Source organism: Protopterus annectens, chromosome 8.part0, assembly GCF_019279795.1.
Source record: "Protopterus annectens isolate FY-2018-M chromosome 8.part0, PAN1.0, whole genome shotgun sequence".
NCBI lineage: Eukaryota > Metazoa > Chordata > Ceratodontiformes > Protopteridae > Protopterus > Protopterus annectens.
This window is the reverse complement of record NC_056741.1, coordinates 1,880,087,773-1,880,107,975: the sequence shown is the minus strand read 5'-3', so window position 1 is coordinate 1,880,107,975 and position 20,203 is coordinate 1,880,087,773. Positions and strand designations below refer to the sequence as shown.

Sequence of the window (20,203 nt, the reverse complement as noted above, 5' to 3'; positions counted from 1 at the left end):
ATAGTACTTTTATGTTTCAGCTTCAAGAAGTTAACCAGTCAGTCTGTGTTATAAAAACTATGCAGAAAATAAATAAATAAATGATCAGAATATATTCAACTAATTTTCTTAATTGAAATGTACAGCAGAATATGTAATTATATTGCAGATACTTTGTATAAAACAAAATGAATAAAGCTCTGTTTATTTTTTTAGAATATCAAACATCATAAAAAACATAAATTATTCAATTTCTGCCTCTTTTTAAAAACAAGAAACATGTAATGTTGCTTAGGTTATATTATTTATAGCAAAATATGTGAAGTATAATGTTTATTAATGTTAATTTAATACCGTTTGTCTACTTATGAATAAATGTCTATGTCACAAGTGATAGTTCAATAATGGTGTTTAAACAAATTAAAAAAAACATACAAATATGGTTTAATTAGCTGCAATAGTTTGGTTGATCCAGGAGACCAGAGCAGTAATACGAGAGTAGACTGCAGGGGTTTTCTGTGGGCATGAGCCACTTCCCCAAGAAACGATACCCACAAGGTACCAGGCACTTCCCTGCTGGCAGACGAGAGGGCCTCCAGAATCACCCTGTGAAAATAACCAAGGGAAACATTATTATACAGCCATTTAATAATTTCCATTTCATTTCCTGTAATCCTTATTACCAAATAACTGAGACTTCACTGGAAAACCATCTATGCTATTTATCTGCCTATGGAATGTACAACAAGATTTTCCCACCCTGTCCTGTCAAGATGCTGGACTTCCTAACCATTAGAGTGGTGTCTTGTTAATCGTGGATTATAGATGTTTTCTACAAGGGCCATTGAAGAGTGTTGTGTAAACTGAAAATAGATCATTGCACTCAAAGAAGCAACTCATCTATGGCTGGTAAGAAACACATATGTAGTCTTTACTGAGTCTGGTGAGACATACATGGATACCCTTATCCTCAAATGACTGAAAAATGTTCATTCCAATCCCCTACTCTAAGAATACTTAGCTACTTATTACAAATATGCCAATAACATCAACGATATATCATCACACTTCTAACACTCTTTTCTCATGAATTGGGAGCAAATATCCATAAATCTGGAAAGTATAAACCATAAGCAGCTCAAGGACTATCTCAGTGGACATAATTTAACAACATCCTAGCATGGTTTTACACGCAGACACAATACGTATGCTGCTTTACTCAATTAGTGGATTATATAAAAATAAATAGATACTGAACTTAACACAGCCACAGTACTTCTGGATTTCTCTGAAACATCTGATGTCATTAATCATCCCATAGGCTACAAATCACATGATGATCCAAAGATGTAGTATCCTAGTCTGCTAAATACCTGTAAAGCAGGTAAAAGAAAGCCAATGGCAGAATGTAACACAAATACACATCAAACTTTAGAATACCTCATGGATGAATACTTGCATCTCTGTTATTTACAAGTTTCACAAAAGGTATGTGTATGTGTATGTATTCTAATACAGTCCAGATGATGCAATGTATGTATGACTCAATTATCATCTATACAGTCCACTTCCAACAAAGTTTAATATCCATCCATCCATCCATCCATCCATCCATCCATCCATCCATCCATCCATCCATCCATCCATCCTTCAATCCACAACCTATTTTTTCCATTTCTCCAAATCGGGTGGGGGTGTCACATCAACAATTACAATCGTGTAGAGCCAATGTTTATATTGCCAGGTCACTAGCCCTCCTATGGCTGTGCTTCCACACCACAAACACACACACACACACACACACACACACACACACACACACACACACACACACACACACACACACACACACACACACACACCTATGGCCATCTTAGTGTGTTCAGTCCGGTCCACCTGCTGCATGTCTTTGGAATGTGGGAGGAAACTTCAGCACCTGGAGCAAACCCACACTACTACAGAGAGGACATGCAGACTCATACAGAAGGCACCCCAGCTGAGACTCAAACCAAAGAACCTCTTGCTGTGAGGCGACAATGCTACCTGCTACAACATCTGACTTACAAAATGTCTTCGGTACCTTCACAGACTGGATACAGCAAAGTAACTTAATATAAAATGACAAGGAAACTATACTATTAATATTCAAGAGATATACACAAGCATCTAACAACCTAATACAAACCACAGCATTATATGGATTCTGCAGTCGTGTAAATACCTTGGCATCCCATGGGCAGATTTAGAGGGAGTGCTGGGGGTGCTACAGCTCTCCATCAATGCTTATGTTAAGATGTAATCAGACAACAAGTCATAAAATAGTTTTGAATCAGGGTTTTCCATATTATATTTCATCTGTTACTGGCACTTGCAGACAAGTTTATTTGTCATTGTTGACTTTGTTTATTGTGAAAGCAGTCCACCTGGAGATGTAAAATATTGTTACTGGAGCAAATGGCATTTAATCACTTGAAGATTTTGTACTTTGCATCTCGGCAGAAAAAAACCTGAAAAGACGTAGGAACTTACGATTTGTAACAGTAAAACATGATAACCTCCTGGAGTTATTTTTGCTTCTGCTAGTAAAATATGTATGCAGTTGTTGTGACTCAGATAATACTATCAAATAACTGGATGCAAAATAAAAATAAAAATAAATAAAATTTACATATTAAATAAATAGTTTGTTAATGCTGCTACTTTCATGTCCTTCTGATGCTGTAATATGCATTGGTATCTACAAATCTACTTAATATAATAATTCAATAAATGCATAATTTATGTGATATCAGTGAAATGCCATTTTATTGCTTGGTTGTGTCACTCCTCAGTTGGCCTAAGCAGTCTTTTAATTTTTTGTTTTTTAACATGAAAATGTCATTGAAGGAAATAAATACACATTTATATATAAAATGGTGGATCGTGGAACAACATATCTCATCAAATTTAAAGCTGCAGTAAACAAAATGATTTCATATACAAATTATCAAACTATAATGTTTCTCCAACCTATACAAACTCTAGCCTTAAAAATCTTACAGAAAAGATCATGCTTATATGCACCATGCACAGCATAGTGGCAGAACTGGATTCTGTATTTGGTTTGCACCAGACTGTTCATCATGGACAAAACCACTGATTTACTTTTACTAAAATGGAGAGACCCGTTTTCATTACCTGAAATTCCATGTGTTATGCTGGTGATTGTTACTCTGGCTTCCAGTCAGATTCTTTGAATTTGTTTGTTTTTGTACTTAATACCAATTTATGAATTTTACAGAATTTTGGTGGAAAGTGGGAAAAGAAGGGGGTATGAGTAAGAATTCACAAAAACATGGCATTGTCTGAATTGAAAGCCCAACTGTTTTTGGTACTAGGTTGCCCAACACACAATAGGATATGATTCGATTAAACCAGTCACCAGGAGAAATCAGCACTGGCAATCATTGTGTGAAATCACTTCCTTACACCTCAATGAGTGCAAACTGAACAGAGTTCTATCAGTTGACTTCAACTCATTGATATTGAGGCCTTTTGTCACGTTTTTCCAAAGGATATTACTACCAGTGCAGTTTCTCAATGTTCAAGGGTAACATTTTTCTTGTTTTCACAATTTTCTATTCTCTCTGTGTTGATGCAACTGTGGAGATAGTATAAATAAGTTCAGAGTGCCGGAGGTGGTGTTTGTCCTCCACATAGACATTGCAGGGGAAACAACAGGAAGTGTGCCGCTATCTCCTATCCAGACCTAGGAGATTCAGGCAGTACTATATGAGTTTGAGAAACTATTTACTACTGGTAAGCCAGGGTACAATCACCTAATAAAGCAACATGTTGACACAAGGCCTCAATGGCCTACCATACAGGGCCCTTATGGTGTGCTTTATTAAGTTAGCCAGATCTAGAGAGAGAAACTAGACAAGATATTGGATGTGAGGTGAACCAGATGTTCAGTAGTTTACTTATGTTTTAGCTCGTGTAATGGTAAAATGTAAGGTAATAAATAAAAATTCCATTTTCGTTTTTAATATGTAGCATTTGCATATATTTCTGATAACTAATTTGAAATAGTCTTAAGTCCAGGAAGGCAGCATAAAAAGAGTGTCGGGGTGCTAAATGAAGGGGGCAGGTCAGATGAGGGGGACTCAGTAAAATGGTCCAAATTGGGCCACACAATTGCTAAGACCAGCCCTGGTACATCATATCTAATTTGCCTCACCACCATTCTAATATAGAAAGTAATAATTTTCTACAGGAATTTTACCTCACTGACATAGCACTGAGTGACAGTCCTTGCCAGACAATCAGGCTTATGCTTTGCCTAAAATGACTCCTTAGCTATCACTTCTGGATGCAGATGTACTATCCCCCTCAGCTAGACCTGTGATGTGACAAGGTGACAAATGTTCCACTACAATGCAACTCCATGTTCAATAATTGCACTCACCGTTATCTACTTATTTTAGAAAATGGCTGCCGACTTTCACTACACATTTTCATATCTCTTATAAAATCTGCCACATTCTAGGAGAGCAGAGGAAAAGGCTCAAGCAAAGTAAAATGTAATTACATTAATAAAACAATAATGCCTCATATAGTAGGAAATAGTGGTGACTTACCATGCAGGAGGTAGCCCCAGCTCCCCCTGCGCAGATCATCATGTCAGTAATGCCACTGCCCCAATAACTCTTGCACTGAGTGTTTGTAAGCAGGGGAAGAGCAGTCTGTTGGAGTCGGCATGGTGTATTAGAAGCTGAAATTCATAAGCAATTATCATAAGTTTTTTTCTCGTATAAACTTTAGTTAAGCATTTTGCTACAAGATTCTATAAAAGTATGCTTATTATACTGAATGTTAATGATTACTGCATTTTTATATCCATTGTTTGATTAACTGATTTATACTTTTTGTTTTCATACTTGTATACTGCTACACATTAATTAAGTACACATGTCCTGTGTTTTGCGCTTCATTGCTTCTGCACAGTTTTAACACTGGATAATAGGTTCCAATGTTGATGTTTTGGATAAATTATTGCTTGTTTTTTTGTCTGCTAGTTTACAATAGACATATATCATATAAGCAACTTATTTTAATCAATGTACTTGGATGTTACCCTCATTCTGAAGAAGTCTTTATTACTAATGTTTTAATATATATATATATATATATATATATATATATATATATATATATATATATATATATATATTTAATACTGAAGCATTTTATTTATTTTTTTGTCATTACATCCATTATCCTTATATTGCATACTGAAATAAAATAGGCTTAGTAAAAACATTGTTATTATACCATGACCCCCCCAAAACGTGCACACTGATTGGCCAGCGTGCCCGTTGTAAATCGAGTTATACAAATGGAAAAAGGTCCGGTCGCCCGGACTTTTTTCCATTAGTATAACTCGTTTTTTTAAAACACTGTCTCGCTATGTTAAATGGGTTTAACATAGCGAGACAGCTTTAAAATAAGCAACGGAGATCCGTTGCTTATTTTAAAGCTGTCTCGCTATGTTAAACCCATTTAACATAGCAAGACAGTGTTTTAAAAAAAAGCAACGGAGAAAGCAAGATCTCCGTTGCTTTTTTTTAGTGTCTCGCTATGTTAAATGAGTTTAACATAGCGAGGCAGTTTTAAAATAAGCAACGGAGATGTCCGTTGCTTATTTTAAAACTGTCTCGCTATGTTAAACTCATTTAACATAGCGAGACATAAAAGCAACGGAGATCTTGCTTTCTCCGCTGTTCACAACTCTGTTGTACTGCGCAGGCGCAGTACATCAGAACTGCCGCGGATGCCAGACATCTGCGGAAGGGCAGTAACCAGGCATTATACTATGCCATTATTTAAGAAAAGTAATAGTTTCTTTTCTTAAATAATGTCATGGTATAATAGCAATAACCCACTTCTGGGTGTGGGTAATGCTAAATTTACCCACGGTTGTCTTTGTTTGGTCCCTCGGGCTTCGCCCTCGGGACCAAACCACGCCAACCGTGGTTAAATTTAGCATTACCCACACCCAGGCATGGGTTATTACTATATTAGTAGGCAATCTTAATGAAAAAAAAGTCACTATGTACTTTATTTAGGAATTTATAGCAATGCCCTACTACAAGCAGATTTCAACATTTCAGAAATATGTACAAAGTCTAGCTACCTCTTAATTTATTTGTAATTTAATATTTACTTTCTGTCTGTAAATATGGTTAGCATGAATTCCACTTTTTAACTATATAAACACAGTCATGCTTTCTCACTTGATTAGCAAAGAAGCAGGTCCTGGAATTCTAGTTTAGGCTAGGGTAAGTCTCATAAATTTACACAATGCACCCTTCTGAAGAGTCTGCAACAGTTGAAAGAAAAAAAATGGTTATTTTGTTCTAAGGTTAGATAGTATGCCTATGAAGAAACAAAAACAGCAGAAAGCAGGACCAGTTATTTTGTTCTAATTGTGTATGTGTTGTTCTGGTGAACCGAACCAAGCTTATCAGCAATCCAAAAGGAGAGACTATAGCCATTACTTTTATGAAGACTTTCCCTTCCATTCCATTACTAAGACAGATATATTATCTGCATAAGATAATAGTTTGTGACAGATTGTAGATTCTTAACACAGCTTTTAGTATAATGCATTTCAATCTTGTCCCCTAGCATCCACACAGTAGTTTATCCATACAACAGACAAAACAGTAAAGGACTGACTGATAAGACAACATACATAAAAAATGTTTGCATGCATCTTTAGTTATCCGTGTGCATGTATAATTGTGTGTGTGTGTGTGTGTGTGTGTGTGTGTGTGTGTGTGTGTGTGTGTGTGTGTGTGTGAGTGTGTTTGTGCTTGTGTATGTGTGAGCAATTATGTATGTGTTTCTGTGAGTATCTGTGTTTAGGCTCAATGACTAAAGTGCATATCTTTTCATGATTGGCATTTCTAAGTACAATCATAAATGATTGCAGTTACTAAGTATAAACTATATTAAACAAAAAGGCATTTCTATGTCATGGGAAAGAGAAATCCACATGATCTTGTACTCTCAGTGTTAAAAGACAACATCCCAGAAATGCACATTAGTGATTACATGTAATAATATTGTCTGCGTATTTATAAGCATGTGAGCATGTGTTTGCCTCTGCCTGTGAGCACACAATAGCGTGAGAGTGTGTGTGTGTGTGTGTGTGTGTGTGTGTGTGTGTGTGTGTGTGTGTGTGTGTGTGTGTGTGCGTGTAGCTGTATGAGCGTGTTTCATGTGTGTGTATGTGCATGCACATATGCACGTGTATATGTGTATGTGTGTGTATTTTACATGAATCTGCACCAAACAAATTAATTCTATGCCTGTTTGAAAAAAAGGTGTAAAATCCTCAAATAATATTAATTTCTCCAGGAGCTTAACAGAAACTAAAGTTCATTTGACAAATAAATAAAATATTTAAAAACAACCATTGAGCGTTGCCCTGATAGATATACCAGCAGCTCTAAAGCATATCAGTGCTATTCTACACTTTATATATACTGTAATAAATAATTTTAAAATTTATAAATATTACAAGAAGAATAATCTAGCGGACTGGATACCACATCCTGGGATATTGCTTCCAAACATTGTAGCTCTTTAGATTACTTAAGAAATATGGAATATAAAAATGTAGGCCATTCTAGTGTTTTACATAATAACCCCTGTATCTATGAAATTAATATGATAAAGGGAAAAACAACTTACCACTGGGGCTGGTCAAGCCCCATCCAGAAGTCACACACAACATGCCTCCGGTGAAGTTATCAGATGAAGCAGGCAGGCATACTTTGGAAATACGGTCAGTAAAATTAACTCTTGTAGATAGCTTTAAAAGTGTGATATCGTTATTGATTGTATTGGAGTTATAGCCTGGGTTCCGAAAAACCTGCATTACATAAAAAGGAAACACAGCAGTATGTTTTATTTCATATTATTACTATTAGTACATGCATTCCATTGCATGATTCTTGCAACACATTTAATACGTTTATTGTGTTTGGCATTGTGAAAAAGTAAAGAATTTCCTGTATAAAAAATAAAACTGTGAAATCAGGGCAGGTGAACTTCCAAAAACCTTTACTGAACTAAATAATGAAGATATGATACATCTGACATGACAAATGAAATGCTGGTGACTGAACAATTTCTCATACTGTATACAGTATAACAGACATATACATACTTTTGGGACATATTAATACATATCCCATTGATACACAGTGTATTAATACACAGCCTTCATCTTTTGAGGGAATAAATAAGAAAGAAAAATGTATCAAACTGGTGGACTCACTGGGACTTATAAATAGTGAAGATGTCAAAAACAGTTAAAGAAAGTCTTGGCTATTTATATCCAAACTAACTCTAAGAACAAGCCTTGACAAACCATGTTGACATATATGCATATTCAGAGATACACTCTCCTTACGTGGTGTGAATGAATAGGTGTGAAGAAATTGTGAATGAAATCCCAGAGGAGCTGAGAGGAGCTTCTGGAGTGCTCCTTGGTAAAGGTGAGGTTATTTGGTTTTGGGAAGTGGAAGGTAGAATGAGCTGTTATGAACGCATTGGGGTATTTGTTAATAGTGGGTAACAAAGAAACTAAATCAAGACTGGAAGCTTGATTACCTCTGAAAGAGAATGAATGGATTAAAAGATAATGCTAGATAGCTGAGGAGGCTGAAGGTAGGGATAAAGCAGGAAATGGGCAGAAGGAAGAAATAATGACATTTAGGGATAGAATAATATGGGAAAAGAAGATGCATATGGTTATAGTTCAGGGTGGAAAGAGCTTTACAGGAACTGAACAGCTACAAAAAGTGGTAATATTCACTGAAAAAGGATAAATCTATATGAGAAGAGAAAGCAGGATGGTGAAAATGTCTATAATGGCAGAAGAGGGTAGGTCGATGAGATACCTCAGCCTGTGTATATTGAGGTTGGAAAGTACAGATAAATAAGAGCATCTTCATGGTGCTATAATGTATTAAACATACAAATGCTGCCACTATAGTCACTTATAAACATAAACAGCATATTAACAAACATATGTTATGCTATGTTAGGATGCTTATATAGATTATATAAAGGGAGTATATTAGTTTGGACATTATTTGCTGACTGACCCCATCAGTGTCATGGGGGCTAGAGCAGGGGTGAATTTCAGATTTTCTATCCACTCATCCAGGTTATGCTTTAATAGGCTAGGAAGGCACTCATCTTCACATGGATTTGAAGCCTATTTCAGAAAATGGGAACTGTCTGAGATACATAGCTATCTCTCAACATGTCCTATTTATGTTGCAAGCAAAATTTAGATCCTTAGATCTTGTGATTCTGATGCTGTTCATTTTGTGGATATGCAAAAGGGCCTTTTAGAGCAGGATCCAAGGATGTTTTTATGTCAGGCATAGATCACCTATCAGAAGTCTGTAAAAGACTATTAAGATACAGCTTTAAGGTGATTCTCATAAGACATTGTATTTATGCCCTGAAATATTTTTGTAAGGAACCTTTGTGGTTATTCTAGTTGTTGCATATGTCTGTTCAGGTACATACTAAAGGGGGCATTATACTCAATGATGGGTCTGATGTGGGCCAAGTACTGTGGTGTGATGTCTTACCTGGACCTAGATGCCATGCCTTTATTTATAACTTGAAGACTATAGATTGATTTCCTTACTACCTTGGACACATGTTGGTTGAAGGCCAGATTAGCATTTACATGAGTACCCAGATCTCTGACTACAGTGCAACTCTTAGGGGTGTTTTATCAATGACATAATTTTCCTGGTTGGCTGACTTTAAGAAAGGTACTATTATGTATTTCTTGTCATTGAGTATTAAACCAAGGTTTTGGCACCAGTCTTTTGATTAAGTTAGACCATCTTGTAGGCTGTTAGTATCTTGGGAAGATTCTATGATTGCTCCTAGTTTGCAGTCATCTGTGAACTTGGCCAGCAGGAGTCTTTTAATATTGTTCTTGACTTCTGAGAAGTAGAAGCCAAAGAGGACTTGGCCCAACAATGAGCCCTGAGGGAATCGGCTTGTGGCCGGCTTCTTTGTGGAGGTAGTCCCACCAGTCCTACCTTCCTAGGTCCTATCTGTCAGCCAGCTGACAATCCAGCATGTTATATAGGGGTTTATGGCAATTTCTGTGAATTTATTAAAAATGCCTAAGTGAGATATTGTATCAGATGTCTTAGCCATGTTGAGAGTAGGCAGTATATATCATTTTCTTCTCATCCAACACCTTGGCAACTTTCTCAAAGATGTCCACTATGTTCAGTAGCCATTACCTTCCTTTGACCTTCCTTTGATAAAACTGGACTGAGTTGGGCCTAGTGTCTGAGTTTCTTATGTTGTGTTGACCATTTCCATGATAACTCATTCCCTGGCTTTGAATATAAAACTAGACAGACTAATGTTTGTATTGTTTCTGGAGTCTGTTGATGGCCCACACTTATGAAGGGGAATGAACGTTGCAGTCCTCCATTCTCAGGACACAGCCCTTTCTGAGATTGTAGGTAAATAGTGACTCCAGTGACCCTGATAGGTTACATTTAGTCTATTCAGGAGGCATTCTGGGATACTGTCTGGGCCCACTGAGGCTGTGCCTTTGGCCTTGATGAGCACAGCCAGGACTTGCTCCCCATTAATAGTTGGGGGAGTTAAATTTGAAGGTATTTCTTTCGGGGTTGATGGGGTGAGTGGAAGGTAAAGTCAGAGATATATTTGTCAGCCAGCAGATTCTATCCCCCCAACCTGTCTCAGTAAATGTGGCACTATTAACCTTCAGTTCAACACACTGCTGTATGCTGCATTGAGGTTTTGGACATACCTAAGGAAGGCCTTGTGGTTGTCTTTTGCCTGGGAGGCTATCTTTACCTCAAAATTTGCTTTATTGGGCTTAATCAACCTTATTTGTTTCCAGTTTAGTCTGCTGAAAGAATTTTTCTGTTTATGGGAGCTGCCTTTCCTGATTTTAGCCATGGCTTTTTTCCTTTTGTTGTGTAGCCTGTTTAGATTAGAATTCCACCAGGGTGCTTTGTTTTCAACTAGTTTTGGGTTTACTTCTGGTAGATACAGCAGCCTCTGTGCAGTCATTGGCATGGCTATACAAAGCCTCTGTGAACAATTCTACCTAGGTTATTGTGAACTCGGGGCTGGGAGGAGCACTGAATTTTGACAAACTATCACTTAATAAGAGGTAGTTTGCTTTTGAATAGTTCCAAACTGTTGAGGGTTTACTGGAGTTACAAAACTGATTTTTATTTTCAAGGAGATAACTTTGTGATTAGACCTTACCAGAGAAGACAATGGGGGGAGGGAGCATTTTCCCATAATTGTGACTACAAGGTCTAATATGTCAGAACCTCAAGTAGGAGTGTACACTGTCTGGTTAAGAGTGTTTGTGTTTGCATAGTCCAGGAATCTCTGTGTTTGCAAATTTGAGGCCGTGCAGATTTCCCAGTCTATGGAAGGGTAATTGAAGTCCCACATGAGCAGGGTAATTGATTGGATGGTGAGTGTCTCCAATATTTTAAATATGAGCTATGGGTTTTGTGGGACATATAGGGTGACCTATAGCATGCTAGGACATGGTATGGGACTTTGTCTATGATGACTGGCACGTTTAGAAACTCCAGCACCAGCCTAGAGTATGTTTGTTGTTTCTGTAGATCAAAACTCCTCTAGTACCTTTCTGTGTAGCTGATGGTCTAAATGTGTGCAAGGCAGTGAAACTTTGCACTGCCAGGGCACTTTCTGTGGCTTTAAACCATGTCTAGGTAACTGCACAGATATGTACATTCTCCAGGGTGAGAAAAACTTGCATGGCATTGAGGAGAAGGTTAATCACTTTGGCATTATCTAGTAAAGGATCTATGGAGGAGGATAAAGTTTTAACGAATATTCAGAAGCCTAGGGGGGACAGGTGCAGACCATCCTTAGCAAAGATTTGTGGTTTGTTCACTATATCCTTCCATGCTGACAATTATTGAAATCAATCATATTTTGTTCATATTGTGGCATTATCCTTGGTGAAGGTAGAATGCTGCTCAAAGCAAGAATCATACCAGCCTGAGATACCTATTCTGAGAGATCAGTCTGGTATGTCTAAGTTCATTTTCACCCACAAAGACTATGATTGAATCATACTGGTATCGGGGGTATAGCAACTTGAGTGCATGTGTAACTTGTTGGATTCTGTCTCCAGATAGGCAGCTAACCACTACCTTCTCCTTGTTCATCCCAGTGAGTCATCAGTATGTCATACAAGGGAGTCCCCTATGATTAGAGTCCTGGATAGTGTATTTTCTAGCCTTATGAGCTTTGTATCTGGGGCTCCATTGGGTGTGATTGTATGTGTGGTGTTAGGTGTTGTTTTAGGTAATTGCATTTGTCTTTGCGGAGGATAAGCTTTGCTGGTGGAAAGTTTAAGAGGTCTTTGGGGTTGGGAAGTTTGCATTTAAGTGCCTCAGCATACGTTGGGCAAAGTGTATGGTGAGCTGTATGTACGGTGGATGCAGTGTGTGTTTTTGACAACCTTATTTATATCATATATGTTTGAGATATTTTTGCCTTTAGTGACATAGTGTATGCACTTCTCTCACATACTGTGTCTGTTTCCTTAAGTGTTAAGTGTCTCAAGATCCCCATATCTACCAAGCTGGCTGCAGCAAAGTTTGAAAATTCCATACCCATGTTGCCCAGTCCTATAATTTGGTGAGCTAAAGGGGTGTGGCATATGGCAAGGTAACAGAAGGTTACCAAGGGTGATCTATGGGGTTAGGCACTAAACTTGGCAATATAATACTAAATGTTAGCTGTAGTGCTAATCATCACACAAACTGGCTGCTCTAAGCTTATCCACATGCAAAATAGTTGCACTAAACTCACTAAGTTACAGAGTATACATAAATCTATGAGCAGTTTTAAAGGGAAAATTTGCTTCCTAGATGTTTTTGTCTGCATGACAAGCAGCTCCTTGTAAATGTGAAAATATGAAAAACTGACTTCTAAAGCCTCTGGCCGATAATACAACTAAACTTAGAGGTCTTTTGTGTGTTTCCCAAATCAGATAGACTAAGCAAACACCTGCTGCTACTGGATTAATATGTAAAAACGCAGTAAAACATTGCACCAATTTCAGTTCTACCAAAAACATACTTAAACAAACTTAAACACCTGGCTAGATAGCCCTTTTAGAAGGTTATTTCAAGGCAAGGTAAACAGTCTGACAGCAACAACAGTGAGAGAAAACACACTTTTTCTAGTAACATAGTATTTAAATACACAAATAATTCAAGGAAACAGTAGCAATTTGTTTAAGAAGTGCAATTATCAATCAACAAGTACTTATCTGAATGCAAGTAAAACACTTTAGGTTCATAGTCTAGGATGTAAACCTTTGCTGAGCTTTGTGGAAATAATCAATAGGCCATATAAATGGACCATATTTATACCAGCACTGAAAATACAGGAAATTAACTGCTGAGCCCTCTGGCCAATAAAACGACTAAACTTAGAGCACTTATGCATGGATAGCTTAGGAATTAATACTTACCGCGGAAACAGAAACTGTCTGAATCGTTTCTTCTGAAGAACAACGGTCATGCTCTCCTAGGATGACACGGACAGAGGTGCTACAAAGCAAAAACATATAAATCAGACCATGGCAACATATTTTCAAATGATGTGAAGAAATAAAGATAGCATGGCCTTAGCTTCACAGTAGGCTATGCGACTATGAACCTGTTCTAGGTATAAAATATATGAAAGTACTAAAGTCCTTCAACAGCTGACAAAGTATAGGATGGATAATAATAATAATAATAATAATAATAATAATATTAATAATAAAGTGACTTTCTTTCCATATATGCATGAACAATGTACTTATGCCAACAATGGGCAGCCACAGTGATGCAGCAGTTAGCATTGTTACCTCACAACAAGAGGTTGCCCAGTTCAATTCTCAGCTGGGGTGCCTTCTGTGTGGAGTCTGCATGTCCTCCCTGTGGTTATGTGGGTTTCCTCCAGATACTATGGTTTCCTCCCACACTCCAAAGACATGCAGTAGGTGGCTTAGACACAATAAGTTGGTCACTAGGAGTGAACTACCGCAGCAGGTTGGATGGCATGCATATATATCAACAATTTACTACCTCATAGGCAAAGGAACATGACAACAAAAAATATTTATAAGAAAACTAGTAAGAAGCAGCATAGAAAAGTTACCTTAAACAAACAAAGAGAAAAGTGTAGGAATAGTGTTTTTTAAAAGATGGACTACTACAGACATATCTGATGACTTCATAAAAAAACTTGCATCTGAATTTATTATAACCTGATGCACACATTTTTCCTGAATATAGATTCATCATGGTGCGAGCATTACATTTTGGAGCCACATTCTAGAATGCTTTCATCCTCAGTCTTTGACATTATGTGTTTATTTATTTGTTTGTTTTTCTGAGCTGCCACTTTTTCCTGAATATAGATACATCATGGTGCAAGCATTACATTTTGGAGCCACATTCTAGAATGCCTTCATCCTCAATCTTTGACATTATGTGTTTATTTATTTGTTTGTTTTTCTGAGCTGCTTTTTATTTTTTATTTTTCTTCTGTGTCATGTAAATTGTGTCATATACTAGAGGAATGGCAAGCAGGTGGGATTTGTAGAATCTGCTTTGACAGCTGTAATCTATTTACATACTTTCCCTTGGATGTTGACATTTTGTATGCAGAAGTGAGGCTCACTCATGCTTCTGTTGTGTCATCATTAAGATGTCACTCCAGTGATAGAGCTGTAATGCAATGCTACAGTGTTATTACTATGGGCCATCTGTAACAGCTCTGTTATTAAGTCTTAGTTCATCTCGAAGTAACAACTTTTTTCCTCCATTAATACTGCGGTGGTGGTGCTGCGGTAGCGTTGTCACCTCATAGCAAGACGTCGTCCCTTCGATTCTCAGCTAGAGCGTCTTCTGCGTGGAGGCATACGTGAATGGAGCATGCCTTCGTTGAAAGTTGTGCGTCAGGGCTGGTAACCCGGCACATAAAACTTCACTACCAATCATTAGTGGACCGGAGTTCCATTGTGGCGACCCCTAACCGGGAAAAGCCAAAAGACACAAACAAACAAACTTCTAGAATAATTGAGGTCTCGCAAACAATGTTAGCCAAAAGATGAATGCTGGCTGAGGGACTCTTCTGTACACATGTATATCAATTCCTCTCTAGTGTATGAACTTAAAGCTAAGGTGATACAGTAACAACTCTGTGTGGAAAGGGATATGAGACACAATAACAGCTCAGTGTGCAAGGTGTATAGAAGAAACAGTAGCAGTTCTGTATGGAAAGGGAGAAAGGAAATACAGCAACAATTCTGCATGGAAAGAGATATACAAGTTAGAATAAAAGTGTAGAAAGGGATACAGGAAGAATAGTACCAATTCAGTGTGGAAAATGATTATAGGAGACAAAGGAAAAGTTCAGTGTGGAAAAGGATATAGGAAATACAGTAACACTTCAGTATGGAAAGGGATATGGGCGATACAGTAGCAGTGCTGTGTGGAAAGAGATGTAGGAGAAAACTTTTTCACTTCATTGTGGGAAAGGATAACAGGAGAAACAAAAATGTTTCAGAGTGGAAAGGAAAATGGACCGTAACACGTCTGTGCAGAAAACAATTGTAGGAAACACACTATGTATGTCCTCACATTCACTGCTGCAGTATTCGGAACATTCAGAATTCCCTGCTATGGAAACCTGTCATCCGGCCAGTACACCAAAGACTTGCTATTCCATTTAAAGGTTAAAGGTACGCCTGAGTGTCACTCAAATGCTCCTTGCATATCATAGGGCATAAAGGTGTCAATCAAGCTTACCATAAACAGAACTTCTTTGTACCAGTCCGAATGCATTTTTTTCACAGTCACTCTTTTTACCTGCGGCCGTTTTGCCAATTTAATGCATTTTCATTCTCCAGAGATTACCTACACCTGTTTGCCGTGCAGATAAGTGTTGTTTTTTTTTTTTTTGTGCTCCTTGGGGTTAATGTCATCCAGAAAGGGTAAACCCTAGTGTGGGAGATAGATTTCCCCTAAAGACCATCATGATAAGTGTCTTTTTTGTCTAGGAGTGTCTCATGACTATACATATTTTTCTATTTGCCAAACATTCATTTCAAAAACCCTTCACAGTAGACTTTCTTCCCTTTCCTTGCATCTTGAGAACCAGCATCTTAAGCTTCTTGCTGAAGCTACAGTGGATGGAATCTCATGCCCTGAGGGTCAGCCTTTAGGGAAGAAAAAGGTGAAAAAGGCACGACCAGAATCTTCCACTGTCCGCCCTCTGCCAGGTGTTTCTCCTGAGGTTGTTACAAACCCGAAGGCTCACAAGGCTGTGTTGTTGGATTCCTCTACAGAGACCATGTTGGAGGTCGGTGAGGTTTCAACTGGCAAAATGTCCAATGAGGCTTTGCAGGAATCCAACTTGGACATTTCGGAAAAAACACTGTTGAGGGGCTTAGTCAAGTCAAGTCAAAGAAAACTTTATTGTCATTCAGAACTACACAGCAGTGTAGCTAAATGAAATTACAATGCTTCATTCTCAATGCAGGAAACAGTTGCACATATAGATAGAGAAAAATTAATAAAATATCACAGTAGAAATTTAATAAGTAGCAATTTGTAAGTAAAGTAGGACAGCAGTGACCCACACCCATCCCAGAACAGGAGACAAGTAAGACAAGGAATAATATGAAGGTAATATTGTCAAAGTAAAATTGAAACAATAGCAGCATATCTATGATTAGACTGAATTTTAGCACAGTTTGTATATTGCACTTTAGATTTTAGTTGGGGAAGAAGTTCCTGCCACAGTTCTTGACTGCCATCTTGGGTCTGATTCTTCTCCGTGTTTTTGGAGACGACTTCCCGTTAAAAAAGAAACAAAAACGTAACCATGTTTTTTCTGCTGCTAGGGATCCTCAAAGTGAATGCCAGGCATTCAGGGGTTATTTTCAGCTTTAATGTCTTGTAAGCTTCCTCATGATGTTTCAGTTCCTGTTCCTCCTTGGTCCTCTACTCCCCTTAAAAGGCCTAGAGAACAGGATCCTTCTGAGACTGAGTCAGATTCCGATGATGTATCCCTGACATATTCTACTCAAATTCCTTCTTCTCTGGACTATGGGTCAGATGAGGAGGAATCTCTTAGTCCTGATGTTCCTTTTGAGGACATTTCCTTCAGGGATACACACTCTCGGATGATGGATTTTTTAAGTGGGATTGTGTTCAGGTCCCAGATATCCATAGGAGCTACTATGAGTTGTGGGCTGCTTTGCTGAATGTTTTTTCCAACACCTATAAATGCTCCTGTTACTTTACCCCTTGCTCTCAAGAAGCCTGATAGGTTTTATAGGGTGTTTGAGAATTATTTCTTTTTGTATAAATGTCCTGTTGTTGACCCTTTTGTGGTTTCTGTAGCCTCTGATAAACTATCTCAATTGTTCCTTCACCCAAGTTATTGCCTTCTGACAAAGATAACAGAACTATGGAATGTCTGGGTAAGAAGGTTTACACTTCTGTTGCCCCAGGATTTAGGGCTATTAATTATCAGAACCATATGTCTTGGTATGTGTTGGCTCTTCTTTCTCAGGCCTGTCAACTTATTTCTGATATTCCTGAGTCTGAGGGTGAAACTTATGTTCTATTCTTGCTAGGGACTTTCTCTCAAGTCATTCATCATTCTATTAAATGTAGTTATGATGTGGCAGATGCCTCTTCTACACACAGTTTACAATTATTTATATTAATAAATATATAACCAATATTATTAATTTATTACATGTTTATCTTTTATACAAACATATTTATACTATTTATATTTCATATATTTTTACACAATATATTTTACAAGTAATTCAAAGTGTATTTTATACATTTTTTATTACACTTTTGTATTAATCAAATTTATTCTATTCAACACACTTTTTTAGGTCTTACCTACAACATGTGATATTATATTCTTATTATATTTTACATTTAAATATTTAAATTATTTAAATTATTTTGTATAATTCAAGTGTATATTTATAAATATTGTATTTGAATGTGAAATTTATGTCATCACAAATAATTTTCAAATGTATTGGTTGAGTTTAAACAATCATTTATTTTAATTCTTACTATAATTGTATTTTTCCTTTAAGACAAGGAACATTTGCATTGGAAGTTTTAATTATTTAATTGATTAATTGTTAGTTCAATCTATTTGGTATGTACTATATAAAGGGATGACTTTGTAACAAATGTTGTACTCTGATGATGCCCCCTGTGTGTGGGTGAAAGCGCTTAGTATTCATTTTGTGGAACATTTTGTCCTGTTCGTCTGATTGTTCGTGGTTTTGAACATTAAAGGCTATATTGAGAAATTCCGGGGCTCAAGGTTTGCAGCTCTTTTTGCTTATTGGTCTGTTTTGTTCTGGAATTGAATCTGCAGATGCCTCTTCTAGGGCAGCTGTTTTTGGTTCGATTATGAGGAGATATTCTTGGCTTAGGCATCAGCTTCTACCTGATGATATTAAAGCTTAGTTGATGGATACTTCCCTTGATTCTAAACTTTTGTTTGGGAAAGCTGCTGCTGGTTTGTTTAAGTCCCTTCAGGATAAGGGTAAGGCTTTACAGGAGCTTAAACACGTGTTTGTTTCTCCTGTGCCTATATTTCAAAGGAACTATCCCGCTATACCTGCCTTTGTTTGTGGACATTTCTGCCCTTTTACTAAAGGCAAGAAGAGTGGCAAATGAGCTCCTCCTGCTAAGGCTACTCCGTTTTCAGGGTTTCTGAAGCCTTCCTTTCCAGACAAACCAAGTGTTGTATGACTATCCATATCCTCCCAGCCACATTCCCCTTTCTCTTTGTCTTTCTTTTTCTCTTCCTGTTTGGCTTCAGATCACTCAAGATTCTTGAGTTCTGTCAATCATTTGTCAGGGGTACTTCATAGTGTGGAGATCCCTCCCTTGTTTTATGGCATTCCTCAACCTCCTCAGGAACAGCTTTCTATTTTTCCCAGAAGTTTTTCAAACTCTCTTGACTCAGGGTACTATTTTAGTGGTGCCTGTGTCCCAAAGAGGAAAAGCGTTCTACTCCAGGCTATTTCTAGTGTCAAGAAAAGAGTGTGCCTGGAGACCTATTCTAGACCTCTCTCATCTAAACATGTTTTTAAAAGTGTCTTCTTTTTGGATGTTGTCTCCTCAGATTCTGTTTCCTCTACTGTTCCCCCAGGCTTATATGGTATCTCTGGGTCTTGAGGATTCTTATCTCTATATTCCAATCCATCCCCTTTTCAAGAAGTTTTTACATTTCTCTGTTTCTTCCTGGATTTCTTAGTTCTCCACTTTGCCTTTTGACCTTTGTACTGCCCCAAGGGTGTTCACCAAATGCCTTGTTCCTGTGATTGCTTTTTACAGACTTCAAGGACTCCAAATATTTCCTTACTTAGATGATCTGTTGATTCAGGCATCCTCTCTAGAGACTCTTTTGCAAAATCTTCATTTTGCCATTTCCCTTTTTCAGATCCTGGGGTTCACAATACATTTTATAAAGTCTTCTCTGACTCCTTCTCAGGATTATGTTTTTCTGGGTTGCAGGTTTCAGTCAGTGCCTATAATAGCATCCCCGCCCCCTCCTAGAGCCTTAACTCTCATTTCTTTCTTTCATTCTCTTCTTCTGGCTTCCATTATTGATAGGGAATTTCTGAGAGCTCTGGGTTTCATGGCATCCACCATTCTGATGCTCCCTCTGGCCAAACTTCACATGAGAAAGTTTCAGTGGTTTCTGAAGTTGGTGTGACTTCAACATGCCTATCCTCTAGATATTGTAGTGCCTGTTCTTCCTTGTCTCAGACAGGAACTTCACTGGTGAATTCTGCAGTTGTCTATGAACCCAGGGATCCCTATTCCTCCCACTCTTCCCTCTCAGGAATTGTTCACAGAGGCTTCAGACATGGGTTGGGGATGACTTTTAACTCCCTAAAAGTACAGGGCATGTGGCCACCTCGCCAGTGGAGGGAGCACATCAACGTCAAAGAGATGAGAGCTCTTTTACAGGCCCTTCAGGCCTTTTATCCTCTTTTCTCTCCAGGGCCTCTCAATGTCTTCACAAACAATATCATAGTGAT

At 37.7% G+C, this 20,203-nt stretch overlaps 1 protein-coding gene across 1 annotated transcript in view; it reads right to left on the bottom strand.

The window, feature by feature from the left end:
• Positions 1–280: 280 nt before the first annotated feature.
• LOC122808129 (chymotrypsinogen A-like) overlaps positions 281–20,203 on the bottom strand; it is a 36,557-nt gene continuing 16,634 nt past the window's right edge. The window contains exons 4-7 of the mRNA XM_044079098.1: positions 13,583–13,661; positions 7,720–7,900; positions 4,599–4,732; positions 281–585 (exon numbers count right to left, since the gene is read on the bottom strand). Coding sequence (XP_043935033.1) covers positions 424–585; positions 4,599–4,732; positions 7,720–7,900; positions 13,583–13,661 — 556 coding nt within the window. The 3' untranslated portion in view covers positions 281–423. The remainder of the gene's footprint in view (positions 586–4,598; positions 4,733–7,719; positions 7,901–13,582; positions 13,662–20,203) is intronic.